General features: G+C 37.6%; 1 protein-coding gene across 1 annotated transcript in view; it reads left to right on the top strand.

The window, feature by feature from the left end:
- The first annotated feature begins 2,933 nt into the window (after positions 1–2,933).
- The window catches only part of LOC110054569 (centrosomal protein of 290 kDa-like), a 39,688-nt gene continuing 17,955 nt past the window's right edge, over positions 2,934–24,666 (top strand). The window contains exons 1-37 of the mRNA XM_020760912.2: positions 2,934–3,172; positions 3,266–3,349; positions 3,564–3,627; positions 3,860–3,915; positions 6,198–6,263; positions 6,403–6,468; positions 6,679–6,732; positions 7,616–7,669; positions 7,963–8,061; positions 8,677–8,790; positions 9,715–9,783; positions 10,142–10,231; positions 10,423–10,545; positions 10,863–10,916; positions 11,237–11,300; positions 12,204–12,304; positions 12,920–12,991; positions 13,655–13,725; positions 14,266–14,458; positions 14,783–14,856; positions 15,108–15,225; positions 15,589–15,678; positions 16,173–16,251; positions 16,529–16,584; positions 16,713–16,772; positions 17,345–17,449; positions 17,737–17,779; positions 17,872–17,978; positions 18,658–18,747; positions 19,427–19,555; positions 20,353–20,583; positions 21,370–21,543; positions 21,673–21,784; positions 22,113–22,201; positions 23,790–23,903; positions 23,991–24,051; positions 24,174–24,404. Of these exons, the coding sequence (XP_020616571.2) occupies positions 3,074–3,172; positions 3,266–3,349; positions 3,564–3,627; positions 3,860–3,915; positions 6,198–6,263; positions 6,403–6,468; positions 6,679–6,732; positions 7,616–7,669; positions 7,963–8,061; positions 8,677–8,790; positions 9,715–9,783; positions 10,142–10,231; positions 10,423–10,545; positions 10,863–10,916; positions 11,237–11,300; positions 12,204–12,304; positions 12,920–12,991; positions 13,655–13,725; positions 14,266–14,458; positions 14,783–14,856; positions 15,108–15,225; positions 15,589–15,678; positions 16,173–16,251; positions 16,529–16,584; positions 16,713–16,772; positions 17,345–17,449; positions 17,737–17,779; positions 17,872–17,978; positions 18,658–18,747; positions 19,427–19,555; positions 20,353–20,583; positions 21,370–21,543; positions 21,673–21,784; positions 22,113–22,201; positions 23,790–23,903; positions 23,991–24,051; positions 24,174–24,404 (3,556 nt within the window). The 5' untranslated portion in view covers positions 2,934–3,073. The remainder of the gene's footprint in view (positions 3,173–3,265; positions 3,350–3,563; positions 3,628–3,859; positions 3,916–6,197; positions 6,264–6,402; positions 6,469–6,678; positions 6,733–7,615; positions 7,670–7,962; positions 8,062–8,676; positions 8,791–9,714; positions 9,784–10,141; positions 10,232–10,422; positions 10,546–10,862; positions 10,917–11,236; positions 11,301–12,203; positions 12,305–12,919; positions 12,992–13,654; positions 13,726–14,265; positions 14,459–14,782; positions 14,857–15,107; positions 15,226–15,588; positions 15,679–16,172; positions 16,252–16,528; positions 16,585–16,712; positions 16,773–17,344; positions 17,450–17,736; positions 17,780–17,871; positions 17,979–18,657; positions 18,748–19,426; positions 19,556–20,352; positions 20,584–21,369; positions 21,544–21,672; positions 21,785–22,112; positions 22,202–23,789; positions 23,904–23,990; positions 24,052–24,173; positions 24,405–24,666) is intronic.

The following is a 24,666-nucleotide window of genomic DNA, read 5'->3' on the forward strand; positions in this document are numbered from 1 at the left end:
GGCGCATTATCCTTCTGGACGGATAATGCGCCCTCTAGTATACAAAAACGGCCAATTGAGACGAATTGTACGTCTGAGACGAGTTATTCGTCGGAGACTAGTTATAAGTCTGAGACGAATTATACGTTTACGACGAATTATACGTCTTCGACTGAGAAGAATTATACGTCAGAGACGAATTATACGTCTGAGATGAATTAATTCTGAAACGAGTTATTCGACCGTGAAGAATTTACGTCAGAGACCAATTATTCGAATGGGCAGAATTATACGTCAGAAACGAATAATTTGACTGAGACGAATTATAAGTCTGAGACGAAGTATAATTCTGAAACGAGTTATTCGACTGAGAAGAATTTACCTCAGAGACCAATTATTCGACTGAGAGGAATTATACGTCAGAGACGAATTAAAATTCTGAAACCAGTTATTCGACGGAGAAGAATTATACGGTGTGTGGGTGTGGACGAAACGTGCGGTAGGCCATGGCCTAGGTCATGGTGTAGGCCATGGCCTATCCTGTGGCCTACCCTATGGCCTACCGGTGGTCAGATTTTTAAAAACATATAAAACAAAACATCAGTAAGAGTCGAATGAGTAAGGTGACACAAAATCATACCCCTCGTGGTTTCTTGCATCCCTCTAATAGGGGTATACTACAAAGTCACTAACTAAGGCTAACACTAACAGTCACTAACGCCGTTCATTACATGTTTACATTAGCACTCCACAAAATGTTACAAACTGGCAGTAGGTATGGATCGTGAAGCCGCCATTTTGGATATTCTCAGCGACCACATAATATCGGCTCTTCCTTGATTGCTTGGCTGGGGAAGCTAGACATCGAAGACAGCGAGAAACAAAATGTTTCAAGGCTGAGTGCTGTAAGATTTGCATTGTTTCGTTTCCTCTGATGTTGAGAATCGTGTTAGTGACTTTTTAGTATACCCCTTTTGGAGGGATATAATTTTATGCCAGCTAATTCGTTTGACTCTTACTGATGTTTTGTTAATGTTTTTAAAACTTTGACCACCGGTAGGCCATAGGGTAGGCCACAGGGTAGGCCATGGCCTACACCATGGCCTTCCCCACGTTTTGTCCACACCCGACGAATCATACGTCCAAGACGAATTATAATTCTCAAACGAGTTATTCGACTGAGAAGAATTTACCTCAGAGACCAATAATTCGACTGAGAAGAATTATACGTCAGAGACGAATTAAAATTCTGAAACGAGTTATTCGACTGAGAAGAATTATACGTCAGTGACGAATTAAAATTCTGCAACGAGTTATTCGACTGAGAGAATTATACGTCGGAGACAAGTTATCCGACTGAGACGAATTATACGTCTAAGACAAATTATAATTCTGAAACGAGTTATTCGACTGAGAAGAATTATACTTCAGAGAAAAATTATTCCACTGAGACGAATTATACGTCTGAGACGACCCATTCGTCTGGGACGAATTAATCGTCTTAGACAAATTGTGCGTCTGAAACGAGTTATGCGCCTGAGACGAATTATAAACATATCAAGACGGAAAATAATGGCCGTTTTCACACTAGAGACGGATAATCCGTCTACGACGGGTTATCCGTCCATTACGGATAATTCGTCTTAGTGTGAAAACGGAACGGTGTTCATTTTACACGGATAATCCGTCTATTTTTATCCGTCCGATTATCCGTCTATTTAGACAGATAATCGGACGGATAATCCGTCTGCTACATTTTCCGTCTTGGTACGAGCCGTTTTCACACTAGAGACGGATAATCCGTCTAAGACGGGTTATCCGTCCAGCACGGATAATGGCCGTTTTCACACTAGAGACGGATAATCCGTCTAGACGGATTATCCGTCTATTTATATCCGTCCGATTATCCGTCTTTGTAGACGGATAATCGGACGGATAAAAATAGACGGATTATCCGTCTAAAGTGAACACCGTTCCGTTTTCACACTAAGACGAATTATCCGTAATGGACGGATAACCCGTCGTAGATGGATTATCCGTCTCTAGTGTGAAAACGGCCAATCCGTCTCAGTGTGAAAACGGAACGGTGTTCATTTTACACGGATAATCCGTCTATTTATCCGTCTAAATAGACGGATAATCGGACGGATAAAAATAGACGGATTATCCGTCTAAAATGAACACCGTTCCGTTTTCACACTGAGACGGATTATCCGTGCTGGACGGACAACCCGTCTTAGACGGATTATCCGTCTCTAGTGTGAAAACGGCCGGTTATACGTCTGAGACGAATTATCTCTCTGAGGCGAAATATCCGTCTGAGACGAATTATTCCGTTTTTTATGTTAGAGACGTTTAATTTGCCTGGACACTTTTAATGTCTGAGCATAGTTAATAGACGTTAAAGGAAGCGGTTTGCGCCTAGAAAATCAACCCGATCGGCATAACCCTGGTAAATGCCTGATTTCCAAAAATGCCCGCGCATTGCGCTGAAAACGAGCGTTTTCTAACAGCATTTCTAAGTCCGCTTATTGGCACAACAGCTAGTGATGTCTCGATCGGAACCGGCCGCGGAAAAGGCTTTGGGTCAAGGGTCAATTTTCTCTTTACCGAGGGTGGTACGGTCAATGATCGGGACAAGGGAGCAAGGCGAGGTCATCGAGTTGTCTCTTTTGGGATGGGGTACGCATTCTACAGATAATTCATATCCTTCAAAATGCGTCTTGAACGACCCACTACGAGAAATAGTTCGTCTAGACGCATAATAAGTCTTGTGCGCGTCTTTTCTCTATAGTTTAGTTCATAGTTCTATAGTCCAGTTCATATAGGTTCGTTCTACAGAGCCCGGTTTAACAAAAAACCCAGCTGAAAGCGCTTGAACTAAGCACGTCTCTTATTGGCTGATTGATTTACAGCCGACCAATAGCAGCAGTTGTCATATCTAAGTTACCAGGAAAGTTTGTGGATTTCAAAAATGGCGGCGCGCGTAGACCAGACAGTTTATTGAGTTTTTTTCACGATCACGGAAAACGTTATCTAATTCCTTCGCAAATAGTGGATAAAAACCACCATTAGATATTCTTTCTTTTTAAAAATGCCGCCTTTAGACTGGGGAAGAATTATGCGAGTAGATGTAGAGGTACTTCGAGAAGACGTCGATGCAGCTGATGACATATACGGCGTCTTGGAGATGGTAAACTACAAACATTCGCTTCGTATCGATAGTTGTTTTTAGAGTTTAGCATACAGATGATTTGAAATGACTGTAATTTTCTCACAATATAAGGGTTCAGTTACTCCGGACTCGGAGGAAGCTGTGGATGTTAACAAGATGATTAAACTGTTTGAGGTCACCAAGACTGTTATGAAGGTATGAATTTGCGGGTTCTTTACTTGTAACTAACAAATTAATGCTACATGTAGTTTTTCAGTCATCTCGTACTTTTGACAAGCATTTCGTATCTCCTATTAAGTCTATTTGCAGTCTTTCAAACAGATCAAAACTTTCTGTTGAAAAATGCTTATCGAGAATTGATTTAATTGATACTATCTCTACATAAGCTTATGTATCTAATAATTAACAGGTTAAATCATTACAAGCTGAACTGGCAGCTGAAGAAATGACTAAAGGTGGAGGCGGAGAAAGAGGTACAATTCGTAATTAAGTGTTTATTGTTATCATGTCCTGAATATTCTCGATCTCGCTATACAAAAAAAAAAAAACCGTAGAATTGTTTTATAATACTCCAATAAAGGGTTTGTTCTTTGTAATGCCAAAAATACAAGATCAACAAAATCATGTCAGTGTATTTGACTCTTTAATACCTTCAGTGCTGGTGGGTACTTGCAGCAGTTTAACCGTGTATTTTTCTTTTAACAGAGCAGGAATTAATCGATGAAATTACCCATTTAGAACGGGAAATTCAGCAATATAGGGTGAGGTATTTTTTTTCTAGACAATGTTCTATGTTGAAATATCCTAAAATTCTCTATAACAAGTCCTGAGTTTGTACTTGTTCACAAGGCTATTTTTTTTGGAGGGATATGGGGAAGGGCACTGATTAATTTTCAAGATGTTTAGTTTAATATTTGGAAGTGGTGTAGTCTGTCAAATGGGTGACAATGCATAAGTTTTAACATAATACTGCATTATAAAACTCAGACTAAACATATAAATGTCTTCAGCGCAAAACTAGATCCTCAATAATCAGGTTATTATATTAACATCACAAGTCTAAAGGATAATACCTGTAGTTGAACCTCCCATAAGTGACCACACAAAATGTCAAGTCTAGGTGGTTGTTTACGGGAGGTGGTCACTTACGAGAGCTTATCGTATTGGGCCAAAATTTTGTCTCATCAGCATATGGTAACTACAGAGACTTTTAAATGTTTTATTCATGCAAAAAGTCAATTTCAAGATAAACTCTGGTACTTCCCATTAAGAAATCTCTGTCTCTAGTACAACTCAGGAACACGATAATGTTACAACACCATATTATCCAATTTCCACTCTATCATCTGTCAAGTGGCTGCTTACAAGAGGATAAAAGCAAAAGAAAATTTGAAACTTTTAGCTCTTAAAGTGGTCGCAGTTGCTTATGAGAGGTGTTCGCTTACAAGTGGTTCCAAATATAACTGTGGCCGTGTTTTCACGAGCGGTTTTTCAGATTGCTTAGCGAGTGACAATCGTAAATCCCGTGACCCTTTTCAACTCGCTTAAGGTTACACTGTAAGTGAGTCGGAAAATGGAATTCTCATTAAATTTAAGCCACCAAAGCAGGTAGCTTAAGTGAGTTGGTAATTAATTTCAGCCAATGAGGAGTTTCTTGTGGTTATTCATCTGACAGGGTTGTCAATTCGAAATATAACAGCTACTCACTTCTTCACTGGAATCGCCCACGAGTCTGGTCAAAACATTTAACAAAATTGTAGACCATTAAAATGGAACGTTTGCCCAGCGATACAGAAATGTTCATGCCAAATGTTACCTGCATGGTGGTTTTAAACCATATTCTCAAACCAGAATTGTGGCCTTTCAAGCACCCACGTGATTTTTCTTCTACAGCATATTTTTCTCTGTGAATGATGAAAATATGCCTCCGTTACTCTTCTCCTGCCTCTAAGTGCATGCAATCTAGGCCTTTGCTGAAATTGGTTCCTTCGTCGGACGCAAACTAATCGCATAACAATGGTAATTATAAGAAAAAAACTTTAATACAAGCTTCGTTTGGATCTCCCGCCATGTTAATCAAACTGATTTACTGGTCAGTGCGCTGTGCTCAAATTATGTTGATGAAATTTAATTTAACTCGTGAAAACACCTATCATATTTAAGTTGCTTGATGAAGTCTGTAAACAAAACACCTTCGGGAATGTTAAGCGAGACAATGGTTGTTGTGAAAACACAGCCAGTGATTTGACTCGGAAACTCTTGGTATTTGGAAATCTGGTCGCTAAGGAGAGGTGGTCACTTACAAGAGGTGGTCACAACAAGAGGTTGGACTGTACTACATGTAACGCAGCTTAGAGTTGGAAAAATTCATAATTTATCTTTCTTCAAGAGCTAATCTAAATATAAACTGCTTATCCATGGGCTTGTATAATTTAAGAGGGAAGGCCAATTACCAGAAGAATTTTTGAAACTGATATTAGTGAGGCTTAGTTTTGGACAAGCTTATTTTGGGTGCTGCAGATTAGTAAGAAGGATTACTATAATGGGAGGTTATGGCGCATGACTGCAAGACTTGTTTTCTTTCTTGTGTATTAAAGGGTTGTCTTTCTTTTTTCTTGACTTGAATTATGCAATTAAATGCAGAACTTTAAACTACCGGTAAGTTTAAAACAAAGAGCAGTGCCCTCACTGTCGTGCAGTGGTCAGCAGTTACACATGTTCCAAGGAGATGTTATGCCTATGTTTTTGTATAGCTTAAGTTGTGGCATTGTATTTATTATCATTACCTAGCAATGCAGTATATGCAATGTGATCATCGCACAATTACCTGCCATATACACAAAGCCATGTATTTGTTAAGGGCAGTTGTGTTCAAAAACTTAAGAGACAATCGTAGTTACAGAGTCATTATACAGTAACGTATGAGCACATTAATGTGGGACAACATTTTTTGTATAACATGTGGAAATGTTATAATATATTTTTTTTTAATTAAAAGTATGAGTATTTAAACTAACTATTTGGTCAATGTTTGTCTTTGAAGAAATATGAAGGTGCTGGAGGGGAAGATTTTATGAGAGAGATCCAGCAGATTGAAAGCAGGAGAAGGGTGCGTGTCACCAATTAATACGATGAATGCATTACTAGCTCTTTAGTAAGAGTGGTTTTCACTTGAACCAAATGGATAATATTGCTAACATCACTCTGTACATTTTGCCTACAACATTGCATCTCTTGTTTTTGTGCAGGCTTTGGAACAAGAGTTAAATGAAAAGGAAGAAGCCTTCTTCCAAGAAAAAAACAAAAATGATCAGGTACTAGTTGGTAGTTTAAATTTACATTCAGTCACAATGTGTTTGGAATATTAAAATGACAACACTGGTACAGCCACATGGTAGAACTCAAGCAGTTAGATTTATTTGCCCTTGACATTTCAGAAGACCATATAGAACCATATGTAAGATTTACTTTTTTTTAAATTAGGTTTCAAAAAATAACTATTAAATACAATGTGAACTCTTTAGATGGTTGCCAAACTGGATCAGGTTGAAAGAGAAAACAAGAACTTGAAGAAAGATGTAAGCACTCTACTGTAGATTTTAAAGGAACTGTAGGCATCAAATATTTAAGAAATGGAAAACATTTTCCATCTTTCTATCATGTTATAGAAAAATAAGTGAAAGTTTAGCTATGAGAATAAGAAATGCTGCGAGAATAAGAGCCACAAGCAAGTGTTTCCATGGCTCTTTTGAGTTCTCCCAAACTTTCACAAGTGTTTCAATCTATAACTCTATAGAGACATTCTGAAAACACTGGAAGAAGAAGGATGCCACTCATTTTTTTTTTTTGTTTTTCATTTATCAAAAATGTAAATTATCTTTCCTTGTGCCTCCATTATGTTAGAAACAGCCTGTAGTGGCTCTGTCAGGATTTTAAAATAAGAAATGCTGTGAGAATAAGAGCTACAAGCAAGTGTTTCCACGGCTCTCTTGAGTTCTCCCAAACTTTCACAAAATATGTTTCAATCTATAACTCTATAGAGACATAGGAAAATGTGTTCTTTTTCTTCTGGAAGCACTGGAAGAAGAAGGATGTCACTCATTTTTTTCAATTATCAAAAATGCAAATTATCTTTCCTTGTGCCTCCATTATGTTGAAAACAGCCTGTACTGGTTCTGTCAGGGTTTTAAAAAAAATTTGAATTCCAGCTTGCTCTTGGACAAGTAGCTCTTAAATTTTACTTGGCCCGGGCGAGTATTTTTCTTTTAATGACATTCAGATGAGAAAGCAGACTTCATAATTTGTTTGTCTAATCAGTCTATTCTATGTCAATGCCTCGAATATCCCTTTGGCTGTTGGGTTGCGTATTGGAACAGGGTGCTAATAGAAATGGGGGAGTGCTAAATCAAATGATGACAGTAATTGAAAAATTTATTGCAAGTTTTTTTATTATTATTTTAGTTGGATAGGAGTAAGATGGACATGAGAGATTTGCAACGGCAGATTGAGCAACAGGTATGACAAACCACAGATGAATCTGTCATTAACTAGCTAATTGATTAATTACTTACTTAATTAATTAATTAAACAAACAGATATGATACCATCATAGAATCAGACATTATTTAATAATTAAATATTTAAACATATTTAATCTTTCTATTTGCCTTTATTACTCATGAGCATTGAAGCATCGAGGATGGGAGGAGGAAATGAAGCATACTTAGTACCAACATCACCATTATTTCGTCACATTTCATCATATGTTTCCACAGCAAATTATGTGTTCTTGTCTTATGGTTGTCTAGAGAGAGAGCATGGTTATGCGCCGTGGAGATGATTCTGACTTTAAAGACAAGATGTCAAAGAAAAACAAGGAGTTAACTGAGTATCTGGATGAAATAAAGGTATTAAATTATCCTATATTCTGTGTCTGTACAGATGTGCAGTAAACCTTTCTAAGACTATGTTGACCTTGGGGCTCCTTAGTAAAGAACCTTAAATACGTTTTCGTTCAAAAAACGTTCTTTCTATGAGGTGTGTATCATTTTGTCATCATTACATATACAGTAGGAACACTATTTATTATTTTTTTTGTTGTTCTATTTCCAACTCTTTACTGAGGAACTTGTTATTAAGAACTTTGTAATGTCTGCAGATGCCACCAAAATTAATTTTTTTGTAAATTGCAAAACTGTAAGTGACTAAGTAATGTAGCATTTATTTTTAGGGCTCTTCTTCTATGGTTTTATCAGCAGAGGCCCTGATAAGAAATATATATAACAAAATATAAGGTGGTCAACCCTTACAGTTTGTTTGTTTAAATGTTAAAAAAGTAAAAACTATTTATAAAGATACTATAAACATGAGTTAAATATTATATTACATCTATATGGGATACGAAAATTCCTGAGATGTGGCTCTAAATGATAATTAAAATATACAGTGTTTGACTGTAGAAAGTACAGGTAGGTAGTTACTGCACATGACTTAAATAAGTAATGCAATCTTGCTACATGTAGATTCTTCAAGAAGCCAATGATGAATTAGAAGACCGCATCAAAAGTGCTGAGAAGGAACTTGAAGAGTCGACTGCAGAGATGAACAAAATGACAGATGAGTACACCAAACTTAAGGTACGACTGTCTCAAATACACAGTCTGACCAACTTTCAGCCCAAATGCTCTGAAGGCATTTGTTATTGCAGTTGAGTCCCAAAAGTACATGTACTGAGTGGCCAAAAGTGGCATTGTACATTGTACATTGTACTATATGCAGTTGGACCCTGCTAATTTGAACTCGGTTATTTCAAATTCCCTGTTATTTCGAACTCATAACTGTTTCCCTTGGATTTGCCCCACAGTCATTCACTATCAGTTATTTCAAACTCCTGCTATTTCAAACTATTTTTTGTTTCCCCTGCAAGTTCGCAATGGCAGGGTTCAACTCCACATGTAAACATCTTTTGAACAAATTTTAACACTTGCTAGTTCTGTCTATTTTGAAACAAGCCAACTTGTTTTATTACTTTGGATTGGCTGATGTATGGTACTGTACATGTACCTGCAAATAGCGACCCCTCCTCCTAACACCCCATCCTAGCCCAAAAAGCTGTAACCATCAATTTAAGTAAGAGCAGCACTAGTTACCTTTTGAACTGTAAGGTGTAAGTTACAGTAAAAGTTTTCCTAGATTTCTCAGAAATGAAGATAATCATCATCTGTATAGTGACCACTCTTATGAATGTGTAGTGGCTGGTCCCAGGTAGTGACATTTTTTTGCCATCTTTAATTGGATTTTAAGAACTTGGTGTTCCATATGATACTTATAACAGTGATCTAGTAAATTACTGATTTAGTTATAACAATATGTACAATACATGATCACCTTTGTTATTGTTTTTATAAATGTCTGGTTTACACTGTGCATCCTCATCAGTCTTAACTGCATTTGTTGTTGAGGAAATAAAGGTTAGCTACATGCCAGTATTTAAAGTATAGCAAAAAGTGTAATTAAAACTGTGTGATTCCAAAAGTCATGTGCCTGTTATTGCCCTGCAGACCATTCTACAACAATCAGACATGATCATTGATGATATGAGAAAAGAAAGGGATGCCCTGAGAGCACAGGTCACTACATGTACTTGCTAATTGACAGTGTATTGTGCAAGCAGCAAATAACTGAATCTAAATAGATTTTATGATGTTGAAGGTTGAATGGTGATCAGATGATTCCTTGTATTGTTGTTAAAACATAAATAGCATGTTTATTTGTGTATTGACTTACATGTTGTATTAACCTATTACCCCTCTTACTTTTGATTAATGACCCCAACTACATGTATGTTGAAATATATTGCACCCATATCCCCTCATGCCTTTGCACCTCTCTTCAAAGTGAAAATATGTCCCTAGTGCTTGGTTATATAATCAAATTTGATAAATGCATGCAATGTCAGGAAGTGATTTCATTTGCTTTTTTGAGTAGGTTCAAGACTTGAGAATGCAGTTTGCCACAAAAACAGACACTGATGATCAAATTATGGTGGCTGTTAATGCTAAAGTTGATGAGTGGAAGGTTTGTGGAAATAGAACATACCATTAAACAAATGACTGATGTTTAGAGATCAATTATTTACTGTGTTAACAATCTTCTCATTCTGTATTTCGAAATATGAAAGAACTTTTAGAAATTGCCAAAAGGTCGTTGAATTATTTATAGAAGTACATGTAATACTTACTGACTATTAAAATTGATCCTCTTAACAGGCTGTACTTGCAGCTAAAGAGATTGAACTGGAGCAATACAAGTCTTTAGTGCAGGATCTACAACAGCAGGTTACAGGTCTGCAACTGGACACAGACAAAACATCTCTGGCCATGCTACATCAGGTAAAATAAAGTAATGTTTCTAATTTTGTTACTCATCTTTGGCTCTTTTCATTCTGACTATTTTCTTCCTCCACGTTGGTCTTCTTCCAGTTGTGCCACGCCTACAGAACTTAAAATTTACAATATTATTAACAACTGAGGTGACCTTTGCTATAAGCCTTTTTTTTTTTTTTTGAGGTCTTCTCACTGCTTTATGTTGTTATTATTTTTTATTATTATTTACAGTGTGGCAAGTCAAAGATGGTGACGATGATGATACTGTCAATTAACTTAATCACAATACATTCTGTTACTGTTATATGATATATTCTTTACAGGCAATGATTGAAAAAGATGAACAAATTGAAAAGCTCAAAAAGGAATTGGAAAAGGTACCCTTTGCAGTTATGAGTCCATAAGAAAAATTATAAGGAGCCCATAAGTTCCTAATCATGAAATCCTGGGTGCCCAGCACTTATTGTTTATATGTAATGAAAAAAGCAATAAAATTTTTCCACTCACCTAAAGGAAAAAGTTAGTTGCCTTTGGCACCCGGGCTCTTCTAGAGCATAGCCCTGACAATGCATTGAATCAGCGACATCTACGTGAGAAAATATAGTATTGCCAGAGAATTATATGTATATTCTACGTGAATTCTAGATCTTCCAATCTTCTGCTGATTGTTCTTCTGCTGGTCTTTGTTTGGCTTTAGGCATCAAGTGAGATGCATGGAGTAGCTTCATATGCAGAAGAAGTCAAAGCCTTATCAGAAAAAGGTGCATGTTGTAAATAAACATTATATCTGCAACTTACAGCTTTTAATAGAAGATATATGTGTACGTTTCCATGTGAAAAGGGGTCTTGAGGTGATTTCAACAAATCTGTTTGTAGATGCTAGAAACTGGAACATCAGGTATGTACATTTGTATGAGGAGAAACCAGACAAGAAAGAGCTGCAAGACCAATAGAAATAGTAATTAGGCAGTATCATATACTTAGATACACAGCCTCTGCTCACATTGTGGCCTATCCTATACTATTATGTTCTGATTTCAAGTTACGACTCCATTACTTTTGGATTTAGAACTTTTTATTGCTGCCTGTACTTTTTGAAGGTTACAACTTTTGAAGAGCTGCTACTTTGAATAGCTAAAATGTGTACCGTTTATGAGCCAATCCATCAAAGTAGCCTTTTTTGATTGTGTAGAGACATGAAACAGATATTAACTGAAATTAAAAATAATCTTTGTATAGTTGCCTTCTGAATAAGGGTCAGTTAAACAAACATAAGGTCATTTTGTGACAGCTTCTTGTATCCTGTTACATCTTGTTTCTTTTTCATAAAAAGTTCTTTTTTAAAGTTACATCTGAGGCCATTACTTTTGAGGGTTGTTGGTTTTGGAGGGTCTGTATTTTTGGGAATTTCTGATGACTGTGATAGTGATATTTTATTGTTTCTTTTGGAAGGTTGCTACTTTCAGAGGGTATTATGTTAAAACTTTATAGTATAAATTTGAAGCTTCTAGTACTAGAGGGTCTGCAAGTAGTGAGTAAAATGAGAGCAAAATTTTTTAGATGTTGCAGTCCTTTATACAATTTATTGAATGCAAATTGTTATAAACAAACTCTATACATTACTGTTATTCTTCACTGATCATGAATCAAAATTATTTTATTAGGTGTTCCATCAGCATACCAACAGAAGAGAATCAAGGAACTAAATAGTACATTGCATAGGGAACAGTTGGAAGTGATGCAAACCAAAGACAGAATGATAATGGTAACAAAACCCCTGGTTGTTTGAAAGCCAGTTGACACTAACAAGTCAACCAAAGTATTAATTTTTCTTGTATAAAAATTGTTTTTGACTGCTTGAGTTTTGATTAGTTTGGGACAACTTTAGCTCAAAACTGAAAAACAAACAATATTTAAACAGAAAACCTGACTGAAAAGTTGCAAAACTAAAATCAAAATTCTCGCTAATCCTGGTTTAGGTAAATTGTTTTGTTGATTTACATGTTACCATGTTGTGGAGGCAGATGTGCACAGATCATGCAACAATTTTCCACCGGCCATTTTTTTTTTCACATAGGAAGAGAGAGGCACTGTGACAATTACGTATCTTGTCTACATGTACTGTAAAAACACAATAATACAACAATACAACAATAGCTAGGCGTGACGTGATCTGAGATCCAGTAAGCTACTGTAGGTATTGACAGAAATATTCAATTACCAAATATTTGCAGTGCTGAAAAGATCACCCTTTTAACGCAGTTAAAGAGTGGCCAGTGCTTATTAAGATGAAGATTAACAGTTGTAGCAATTTTAAGGGTCTGTTGTTGGTCTTTCTTTCAATAAAGCTTTCAACTGATTCATTGTTTGTCGTGAACAGGCAGAAAAGGCTGCAGCCATGAAGGACAAGCAGTTGAATGATCTGTTGGCTCGAATGATGCAATACGAAAGGGTGAGAGTTGCTCTCAGTGGATTAAAAAGTCATGCATTTACAAATTTTACTGAGTAGGTAAAATTGTTATTTTGTTAGCCCTACTTGTGTCATTCTGTCACAAAACAGCCTTATGCATCGTATATATTCACAGATACCATTCTCAAACCACGTGAGTTAAAAATTTCTGCAGTTACATCTTTTATGAACGTGGTAAACATCGGGAATCCGGCGCCGGCGCTCGCAAGCGAAGCTTCGTCAGATCGCGCAAAGTTTTGCGGCGTTGTTGCTGCATTGTTAGCTTTACAATAGGCTATTAAAATCTCGCGAGAAGTTCAGGCAGCCGTACAAACAGTTTTTTACAAACAGTTTTTTAAAGCTCTCGCGAGGCGAGAGTCTCTCGAGACGGGAGTCTCGTCTCTCGAGACGAGGGTCTCGTCTCGCGAGACGAGATTCTCGTCTCGCGAGAAGGTGGTAACTTACTTTTGAGCGGTACTGTACACTTATTAAAGCCACTTACACAGGGTTGTTTACAGTTTTTGTAGAGGCATACAGTACACGCTAAAACAACAATAATCTTTGATGTAGAGGACATGACTGAGGGAAACTGTTATTCATCGTTTGTACATGTAGAGTTAAAAGTTTAAGCAAATGTCATGACATTTTTTATGTATGTCCTTTCAGGGAGAGTACGGTTTGAGTGAAGCAGTACAAGAAATCAAAGACTGCAAGGCTCAGATTCGCATTAGAGATCAGTAAGAAAAACAGCTGTTTATTTTGAACTCTAAATAAAATATTTTCTCAGATAATTGCCGGTATCAAAGGTTCTGCTATGAACTGGAAATTAATCTGTTATGTGGTATAGACCCTATTCATAAATGGCTGCCAATTCGAAATTATTTTGTATGCATTTCAATTAGGCCAAACTAACCTCGTTTGAGAGTAAAAATTCTTTTGAATGATCAACCCAAAAACGAGGTTTAGTACTTTCAAAATAATTTTTAATTGGCAGCCATTTATTAATAAGGTCTATAGGTGTTAACAGAATGTTTCATTATATAGACAATTGCTCCAAGTAACAAAAAGTAATCCCATTCTGGAATTAACTATTGTCTAACTGACAACATTTTGTTGGTGACCAACAAGAACTTTCAATAGCAGCTCTTAGTCAGTCTTACATTAGCCTCTTCCAGGTATTCATTTAGTTGGGAACGCCTGGAAGAGGCTAGTGTTATGTGTGCTTTAGGAATTGGTTTTCGTTTTTGGCTGAATCTCTTGTATTTCGTGCACTTTAGGAACATTGAAGACTTGACCAGCCAAGTGAACAACTTGGAGATTAAAGTAAATGACAGTGAGCTGGAGAATGAGGAGCTGCGAGAACGACTTGGAATGGATCCAAAAGAAAAGCTGGACATTGAAGATGTCAGAACCAAGAAGAAAGTGAAAGCTGAACAGGCAGTGGCACTAAACAGGGCATTAACTAAAGAGGTGACCCAAACATGGTCCAGTTTCCGCATCTTTAACAATTAAATGGGAATGCTGATATTCCACCCTGCGTGGGGATACTAGTTCTTCATTGTTACTTGGTTGCCTTAGCAACTCGCCCAGTCTAGTTCCTGTTTGAGTCTTGATACAACGCAGGGAGGATTTGTGATGGATCAGTGCCTTGCCGTGTTTGTGGTACCTAACTCCTACGTGATAAGAGCCGCAATATGATCTGTATTAAAGTTTTTTAAATTAGCTCCCTTTTATGGCAGTCTTGCAAGATACAAATTATTTAATCTATTTTCTTCTCTTTTTTTTTCTGTGCAGGTTGAAAGATTAGAGGAAGAACGGCTTCAACTCAAGAGACAGCTCAGAAAACAGGCTTTGCACAGAGGTGCTAGGTAAGTTAAAGAAGAGACAATTTTGAGTGGTTCACCGGCTTGCCTGTGTCCGTTGGTTGGGGTTTTTCGGCAGTCGACTACAAACTGCGCGAACAGACTATGGCAAAATTGAACAATTAAAGCTAATCTTGTATCACTCGTGACATACTTCTTTGAAGTAATGTGCATCAACCTCTTTCTGCAAAACGTGTGAAAGAGACTTTTTAGTAACGTGAGAATTCATAACTAGCATGTAATGCTTTTTACTCCAGAGCTGTGGAGTTAGGAATCACGGCAGAAGACTTGATCATGGCAGAAGAACAGGATGTGGTCTCTTCACCCAGACGACTTCCTGTGGTGGATTCCGACAGTGAAGTCACCAAGGCTTTGGTATGTTTGTCATGTACATGAAGTGTCGCGTAGATATTACATGTTAATGACTGTAAACAGTGTCATAAAACAGGGTTTGTGCAGTGCTGTTTCAAGGTCAGGAAGCCTTCTGAAAATTTAGTGTCTGATCACGGAAATTCTAGAGTTCTTACCAAATTGAGGGATTCTTCATGTTTGTCAACCATATATTTTCACTGGCGTATAGGGCTAAACATTGCAATGGGAGTGATACTTGATATGAAGACGCCTTTGATACCCACTAGTAAGTACAGCTTAGATTTTATAGATAGTGCAACTTAACATCATAGTACACCATATGACCATATTATGAATATAAAAATGTTTGTTCGTTTGTTGTTTCAGAACAAGAGGCTTGAAGGCGAAGCGGAGAAGAATGAACAACAAATTGAAAAGTACAAGTCTAACATGAAGAAGGTTGAAACAGAAAATAAGGTGCATGTATACCATGTTTGACGTATGACGATTTTAGTATTGCGATAGAAGTTAACATAGCCTTTGTAAAAGGCCTTGGAGGGGTGTAAAGGAGGTGCCCTGTCTATTCTCACCACAGTCTATCAATCAAGAAAGCAAACAAGGACCTGTTACGATTGTTATTTATGAGATTTTTTAAAATTGCTTTTTCGAACAATTTCCTATAAATAAGGTTAGAATTACTACAATGTGATGTTTGGGTTTCAGCATGTCTATGCCCGAATGGTGGAAAACGAACGTCTTGTACTAAAGTTTGTTAGACCAACTCCCCAACCCCCTTCCTCGCCTCTACTACTTCAAAATTAAAACTCAAATTACTGCTGTGAAGTACATCCTTTTTTTCTTTCCATAAAGTTTGTTACTTGTTTAGCAACCTGAAATAGCTAAACAATAAAGGACACTTTGTTTGTATATTTGTTTTTTTCTCATTACTTTGACTGATTCCTTTCATGTAGGAACTTAAAGACGAGAATAAACAGCTGGAAGTAGGAATGAGAGAGATTTTAGCGCAGCTGAGAGAACACGCACAGAAAGGTTTGCTTATCTGCTGCCGATGTCTTCCTAGTGATGGTCATTCTTGTTCAATCTGTGGCACATTTTTTGTTTGCCCTGCAAGTAAGGCCTTAGTGATAGTTCAGCCAAGTTTTATTCCTCCATTAGCCTGCGAAATCAGCCGTCCTTCTTCGCTCCCGGCACACTCGGGTCGGTCGCGAAGAAGGACGGCTGTTTTCGCAGGCTGGTCCTCTATAATCAGCGTACAGTTCCTGCTTAGTGTACTGGATATTGATTTGTGTACTTTGTTGTGTTTTAGGGCCAGAAGAAAGAAGTCAATTAATTCAAGTGCCAGCTTTAGAAAAACTAATGGCTGTAAGTGTCTACCATTACCTGTTGTTTGTTTGAAATTCTCCCAATGTTCAGACCCGTTGCATATGAGACATTTTTTGCTGCTTAAAATTTGATATTCTAAAACATTTTCTTTTTTGTGTTCGTTAAAGATGATCGAGTCAAGAAATGCAGTTGGCCAGTATGATACCACATTACAGTTAAAAGCACAGGTACTTTATTGTGATTACACAGTAACAGCCACTCTTGACAAAAATGTATACATGTCTCAGGCAACTATCACATATATGTATTTTGTAATATTATATAGGGTTAAGTATACTCAACGTCAATTTGGGCCGAAGAATGCTTTGTTATTACAATATAATCTTGTAGCGATAACTCTATGCGTCAGTATTTGTTCAGACGCAACGTGAAGCTCGGCCAAGTCTGTAAATACAAAATAACACAGTCATTCATTCCATATACGTTTCAAAGAAAAAATGATTTACTACATGTACGTATAAACAATTCGCTCAGGTACACTAGCACCGTTTGTGTGAAATCCCTCCAGAGTTGACCAAGGAAAAAGAAAAAACAGAACTCTTGATCGCTTTGATCGCGTATTATTAGAGTAGCAACAGCTGTCGGGATTTATCGCAGGACATGCTATATGCTATCAGGCAATATAACCTCACAGTCAAACACTGTCTCTTCAGTAAAGTCCTCAAGCGGGACAAGTGCAAATCAGCTGGACTGTGATTGCTGAGTATTCTGTTGTCCTTGCGACGTATTTTACTTGTAGATTGAACAACTGAGCGGGCGGAACGAGGAACTGCGACATGAACTGCATAACGCAAGAGAAGAAACAGCTAAAGCTATCATGCAGTTAGAAAGGAAAAATACCAAGGTGATCATGGATTGTAAGGCAAACCTAACTAAGCAGAAAGTTCGGGATACGCTGAGACAAACATATTTCCTTTCGTGTTTTGCCTTTTTTGTGATTTTTCTGTGATTTTGTTTGTGTTCTGCCTAGATTAGCCTAATGCTACAAGCAGATCACTTCTATATTTGTATTAATTTAGGATCTTGAAGAAGACAAAACTAGGTAATCAGAAAGTTCGGGATATGCTTAGACAAACATATTTTCTTGTTGTGTTTTAACTTTTTTTTCTGTGATTTTGTTTTTGATATAAGATTGAGGACCTGGAAAAAGATGTGAAAGTGTTAAAAGAGATCGGTAAGGTTTATCGTGTGATCGAGAGGATTGAAGGGACAGTATGCAGGCAGAAGGTGTACGAGTGGATAATTCTTTTCTGTTTGTAATTGTAGGCGAAGGAGCAGTGAAGTTACAACCAATGCCTCTGCCACAAGGAATGACACCGTCATCAACTGAAATCATTGCTAGTCTAAATGAACATCTTGTACAAGTACTTCAAGTAAGCGAGGAATATTGATAACAGTTACATTAGCCATGGCCATGTGGACATTAGTTACGGGACAACGGGAAACATTTTCTATGGTCCTTGCCACCAGGAAGTAAATCTGTAATAACGGCAAGAAAGAAAGGAAAACCTGAATGGGGACATGTTACGGAAGCGACAGAATACATTTTTTGGTTTTAATTTTCAAGTGTACTTTAATTACTTGCTTCACTTTAGAGAAAAAAAAACTAGCAGGAAGCAGGAATGGCGCAGTGTTGAGAGTGCTCGCCTCCCACCAACGTGGCCTGGGTTCGATTCAGGCCTGGTGCCATATGTGGATGGATTTTTGTGTCGGTTCTCACCTTGCTTCAAGGGTTTTTCTCCGGGTTCTCCGGTTTTTTTTCCCGCCACAAAAACCAATGCTCCAAATTCCAATTCGATCAGGACAGAAGACCCGCATGAAAACCAGCTAAGGCTAATGTAGCTTCCTTTCTAAAAAATAATCGTAAAATTGTAATTTTATTTTATTAAGTTTATTAATTGTTTTATTTTAAGTATATGTTGTGTATCTCTTTATATTTCATTTTTATTTAGCGACAATACATACCATCCATTTCCCCAACACGTCTATAGTTGGAGCTTCGGTTTCCATAGAAAGTTAATGGTGTTCCTTCTTTTTTTGTTTGTTTTCAAGGAAATATCACTAAAGGAACAATTGCTAGAGAAAATGGAAAAGGACCTTGACGTGTTCAAGAGGAAGTTCTCAGTGATTCTGCACCAAAAGGTTGCTACGCCACTAGTCTCTATCAATACGTTTTTGTTTGTCTTTTACTCTAGAAACTCCACATAGTATGATCTATCATTGTTGTTCGGTAATAATCAGAAAGAAAGGGAATTGGATGAAGTCCAGAAAGGAAGACATGCTTTTTTCCTTTATAACTTCAGCGAGGAGCGGGTGCTTCCGAAAATAATCCCCCGTACTGTAAAAGATGGCGGCTCTCACATTTACTCATAATTCTTAACAAACGAAAACCCTAAAAACGCTCATAAGTCTAAAAGGTTTAAGCTATAGCGTACACAATTTGGTTATTACGGAGATACATTTCACAGAAAATAAGACTTTTTACGTGCTTAATGGCTGTGTTAGGTTCGCACGCTATTATGGTAAAATGTACAGCTGCCCGGCATCGTTTTCCATACGTTAAATTGTAAAAAGGAAACTCAATGGTGGAATGATGAAACAAGTTTTTCGTTTGAATGATACAACAATTATTGAATCCGGTTTTGGCAAAACATGCTAATTTGTCATTGTTTGCTAACTACTTTAGAAATCGCGATAATTTGCTCGACCTCGTCTAGTAAATTTGTTTTATTGGTCTTTCTGGCAAATAGAGCAGAGGTTTCTTCAAATCTCAAAAATGACATGTTAACGCTCGAAGGACTATTGATATTGTTATTTGTAGGGGCTTCTATATAATGACTTTCTGAAAGAAAAAGAGAAATGGGAAGAGGAGAAGAAAGCGATTGAAGAAGACAAAGCTGCAACTGAACTGGCCAGAGAACATGATAAAATCAGGCTCTTAGAGTTTGAGGTACTGAGGGATAATCTGGTTAAGTAACCAGCTTGCTGTCTATTTGCTTATGGAGCACGATCGCGCTCGTGTTGCCCTTAAAAAAAATTTTCTTTGGTTTTGGGGCTTAAAATACGTAACATTGTAAGTTTCGCATTTCAGAGTGTCTACAAAAACATTTAGACTGTTCGCCTGTTCGACTGTTTTCTCTGGGCGATTTTAGACATAGAAAACTAAGGCTCGTAGTCTAATTGTAAGTAGCAGATGAAGTGAAGTATTTCTTGGGTACGAAACAACAAAAACAACAACAATAGCAATCTTTATTTTTCAATCAAGTATAAGCAGAAATTAAACGGAGTGTAAAGTAATTAATTTGATAAATCCGTTTTTCAACCGTTTACAATCTTATTTACTGCGTCTTTCAATAATATGCGGACTCTAAAATTCAGAGCTCAAATGACAAATGCGTTTTTCGCTACCGTCAATCAAATGTTCGGCTGCTCCTCCCAGCTTCCGACTACTGCCGAGCGCGCGGTAATCAAATCGTTGAGCAGAGTTCAGACAACGAAACAGTGCTCGACAGTAGTCGGAAGCTGGAAGGAGCCGCCGAACATTTGATTGACGGTAGCGAAAGACGCATTTGTCAGTTGAGCTTTGAATTTTAGAGTCCGCATGTTATTGAAAGGCGCAGTAAGACAACGAAATCAAATTTCTTGTTTGCAATTGAAATGTCCTCTTACCAGCTATGCTATGTCCTCTTACCAGTGTATTAATATTGTTAGGAGAAATAAGATATTGGTCGCACTATTTTCTAACAGCGGTTGCTCGATACACTTGAAAAAGACGAGGATAAACAGAAAAAGAGACTGGGCGAAATGACCAGAAAGATAACTGTGCTGCGAGTGAATGAGAAGTCGCTATCCAGGAGATACACAGCTATGCAGGAAGTAGAAGCTGCTCTCAGGAAAGAAAACAAGAAATACAAGAATGATGTTGTTGCTATGGAGACCGCCATTACGGAACGTTTAGGTTATCTTCAGAGACACAAGGTACGCAGTTTGTTTACGTTTAGACGCGTTTGGTAAATGTTCTGCTTCATTTTAAGTTCGTGTACAATTTTTCTGTCACGCCTTTTAGACAGCGCCTTTTGGACAGCTCCTTATATCTGGAGAGGTGCGGTGGTCTAATATTTAGTGAATTGGGCTCCAGGTGGAGCAGTCTGGTCTGCTTTACCTTTTTTTTTATTTATTTTTTTAATTTTTTTATTGCAACACAAAGGACACTACTAACGAAACAAGACAGACACTACTTACAATACCACTAACGATAAGTTACTTATACTACTTACTATACAATACTTCCGTAGAGTACCTTACCTTAGAATAGAATAGAATAGACCAGACTAGACAAGACTAGACTAGACTAGAAAGCCTTTATTTTAACACGATAAGTTTTAAAGCTAAAAGTTTGTGGGGTCGTGTATAAGATAAAAGAAAGACCTAATAACAATGTAATAATAAGTAAGAATTTAAATACTACTGACCTTGTAAGAACCTGATCTATAATACAATATTTACACGTCATAAAACGTTCAAATATAAATAACCTTACCTTACTTTTTAATGTCACGGTTGTTTGAACATGATTACCTGTACTGTCGAGCAACGGTCTCGGGAGTGAACAATTGTTTTCGTGCTGTCTTTTAGCTGTTCGATCTCTTTTTATTCGTGCTACTAGAAGTGTTTCTCATTTAGTAACAAACAACGCCTCTCCCCTCTGTTTTGTGCAACAATTTATCAATAAAATATTCTGACCTTTATTGGCATTTGTATTAGGAAATGTCGACTTACAAGATAGGAGTATTACAGCAGGCATTGGATGAGAGTGTTCCAGCAACAGAACTCGAGGCAGCAAACAAACAGTACAACGAACTCACAGCCAAGTACCGTGACATTATACAAAGAGAGAATAGCCTTGTTGCCCGTTCAGCCATAGTTGACAATCTCGAGGTAGGATTTGTATACCAAAATCATAGTTTGTTTTGTGTTTTCTTGTTTCAGAAGGAACTCTATATTTGGCAAGTCTTTTATTAACTTGCCTTTCTCGGAATGTGTTAAAAATGTACGGTTTCCCAACAGGCTGACAAGAAGGCCTTGGAAGAGAAAGAAACCGAGCTGAAGAAAGAGATGACTTCGTTAAAAGAACGAAACCACAGCTTGGAACAGATGGTGAATGAACTGTTATCAAAAGGTGATCGAGAGTTAATTTTGTTATGTTTCTTTGAACCTCGACGAGCTGTTTCTTTGAGTTGGCATGCAAGGAAGTAAAGATAGTTTATTAACAGCACAGATGTTGTCGAATCCGTTCGAAAAATTAACAAGAAAATTAGAAGGTACAAAGTTTGATGTGGAGCAAGTCTTTGACCTTCAAGTTATACTCGTCCACAGTTTCCAGAACTATCTTCCATTTTTCTACTGTCTGAGCTATGAAGCAGGAGTAAAATATACGATTACATATCACAGACATTGAATTATTAATTACGCATTACTTACTGTATGGTGTATTTCGTGTTGTTCAGAGGGTGGGGAGGGTGGAGGAGATAATGGCATCGTGAGACAGGAGGAGATTGATAGAATATCAAGAAAGCTGGCCACACTAGAAATGAAGGTAAATCTTAACAGAACTCTAGTTACTAAATATGGCTTAAATAAGCCAAGAAATAAATGTTTTTTTGAGACAAAATGTCACCGTTTCGTCCTCGTATGATTTAAATTATAGATTTTCTGCCTATCGTGTTAAGAAATCGCGAGGGTTTTTCTTGGATTTGAGTAATAAAACTTACGTGAAATTATCTACAGTTTTTGGCAAGACAGTGGCCGTTTTAGGCATAAGACGCATAATCTGTTTGGGCGAACTTATTATGCATGATCTTAGTGTTAAGATTTTACTTGTAAGTCAAGACGAACTATTTGCTTTGATACGAGTTGAACGACGAACTAAAACACTAGAATTAGCTGAGACGGAAAATCTTCCTGTGTGTAGAGACTGGCGGACGGGCATCAGACGAATTCTGCGTCTGCCTGGTGATACGTATCTGTATACGGGCACCAGTGAAACTAAAGGTCCGGTAATACGGGCAACATTTTGCTTCAACTTGTCTCGCAACATTGTTGCATTGCAAGTTGAAACACATTGTTGCGCGTATTACCACGTTTGTGACCTACTTGTCTCGCAGCAAAATACATTGTTGCAAGTTGAGGCAACATGTTGCACAAAGTAGACTCGAGTTCTACTTTCTGCAACAAATTTTAGTTTTGCTGCTCGTATTACCACTGAAGCTACAACTTGTCTCGCAACAAATTTGGATTCAACACTTGTGATTGGCTGTCAAGAAGCGCGGCAAATAATAATAATAATAATAATAATAATAATAATAATAATAATAATAATAATAATAATAAAAAACAAACAAGGCGGACGGTGAAGGCGAGCCTGAATTTGAAGTAGACCAGTAACTCTCGGAAAGTCATAACTTTGTCCTTTACAAAGACCTCGAGGGCTATCATAGTTTTTGGGACACCTCGTTTGTCCCTTCAAAACAAGCAGGAAAAAAGGCAAAAGGCTTGGAAGAACTGTCGCAAAAATACAACTTTTCGCCTAGCTATCTGAAACGACACTGAGCTTCATACTGAGAGAACTTCGCTGGCACGAAAATTAAGAAGAAAATAACGGCCAGAAGTCGAAGTGGAACTTCGTCGAAATGCTAAATTATATTAGAGAAGGCGCCATCTTTATTTACACGCGGTTAAGCAATTATAACTGTAGAATTCTGCAGACTTGCAACACCGTATTTTGCTGCGAGATAAGTTGGTCACAAACGTGGTAATACGCGCAACAATGTGTTTCAACTTGCAATGCAACAATGTTGCGAGACAGGTTGATGGAAAGTGTTGCCCGTATTACCGGACCTTAACTGATTTTGTGCATCTTGAACCGAACGACTTCTCGCGTTAACCCTAGTCGCATAAAACAGTAGACAAATCATTCCTCTGGATGTATTTTGCGTCTCCAGTCTGGAAAGAGTAAATTGCAGACTGACTGTCGGGGTTGATGCCAACTGACAACTTATTAAACAACCATTTGTGTAACAAATAAACAGTATCAATAAGTAAACCGTTCCCTGAGCTGTGTTCTTAAGAATACCGTGAAAGGCACATGTATTCCATGTTTTTGTTATTCTTTCAAACCTCACCAGGAACTGAATGAAAGAGAGCGGGCAGAACACGCTACCAGGAAATATGACCAATTACAGTCTCTAGTCAAGCAACTGGAGGAGAGGAATGTTGAGTTAGAACAGAAATTTGCAGAGGTTTGTTCTGTTTGTTAATGAAGAAAAACTGTTTTTTATTTGGAAAGACGACAGATCTTAAAAGTACTCTATTTTTTCACCTTACAGATCAGTAAGCTGAATCTTGAATCGCAGCGAATAGAGCGGCAGCTTAGGGATGAAATCTCCAGTAAGTGCTGCTATTAGTCGAAGTTACTCGATATACACGACCTTTTTAATGAAGAAAAAGCATTACTACTGGGAGCAATAAACGGTTCATAACGAGAATTTTGTGTCACGCGTTTCATCTAGATTCTGTCACGCAAGAGACGCACATAGCGGTCACGCGTCGTATCCAGTCCCTAGAGGAGTCCGAGTCCAAGCTGAAGGTGGAAGTGTCACGACTGAAAGAAGTGGCGGAAGTGGCGTCACACCAGACAGAAGCCATCAAAGCACAACAAGAATCACAGGACAGGGAGCTGACGTCTCTCAGAAAACAGCTCTACGACATGCAGATGGAGAGCGATGACAAGACAATTATAGGTCAGTGTGTTTAGTGGATTCACTTGAGTGTGAACAGTCTTGTGAGGTAGTTCAGTTGCTATTGAAATCGTTGTTTACTGAGGTTGCTGTATGGTTGCGGAATTTAAGTTTCTAAGGAAACTGATTTACTGTGTAGGTAAGTGTCCAGGCGCAAAATAAATTGCCTTGCCGATGACAGCATTTTTATTCTTTTGTTAAGTCTTAGGTATCTTTAAGCCTTATTGGCTTCCCAGGGCCTCCTTGCCTTATGGATTGATATTTT

The sequence above is a fragment of the Orbicella faveolata genome, unplaced genomic scaffold, assembly GCF_042242905.1.
Source record: "Orbicella faveolata isolate gen_17 unplaced genomic scaffold, um_ofav_v1 contig_1, whole genome shotgun sequence".
NCBI lineage: Eukaryota > Metazoa > Cnidaria > Anthozoa > Scleractinia > Merulinidae > Orbicella > Orbicella faveolata.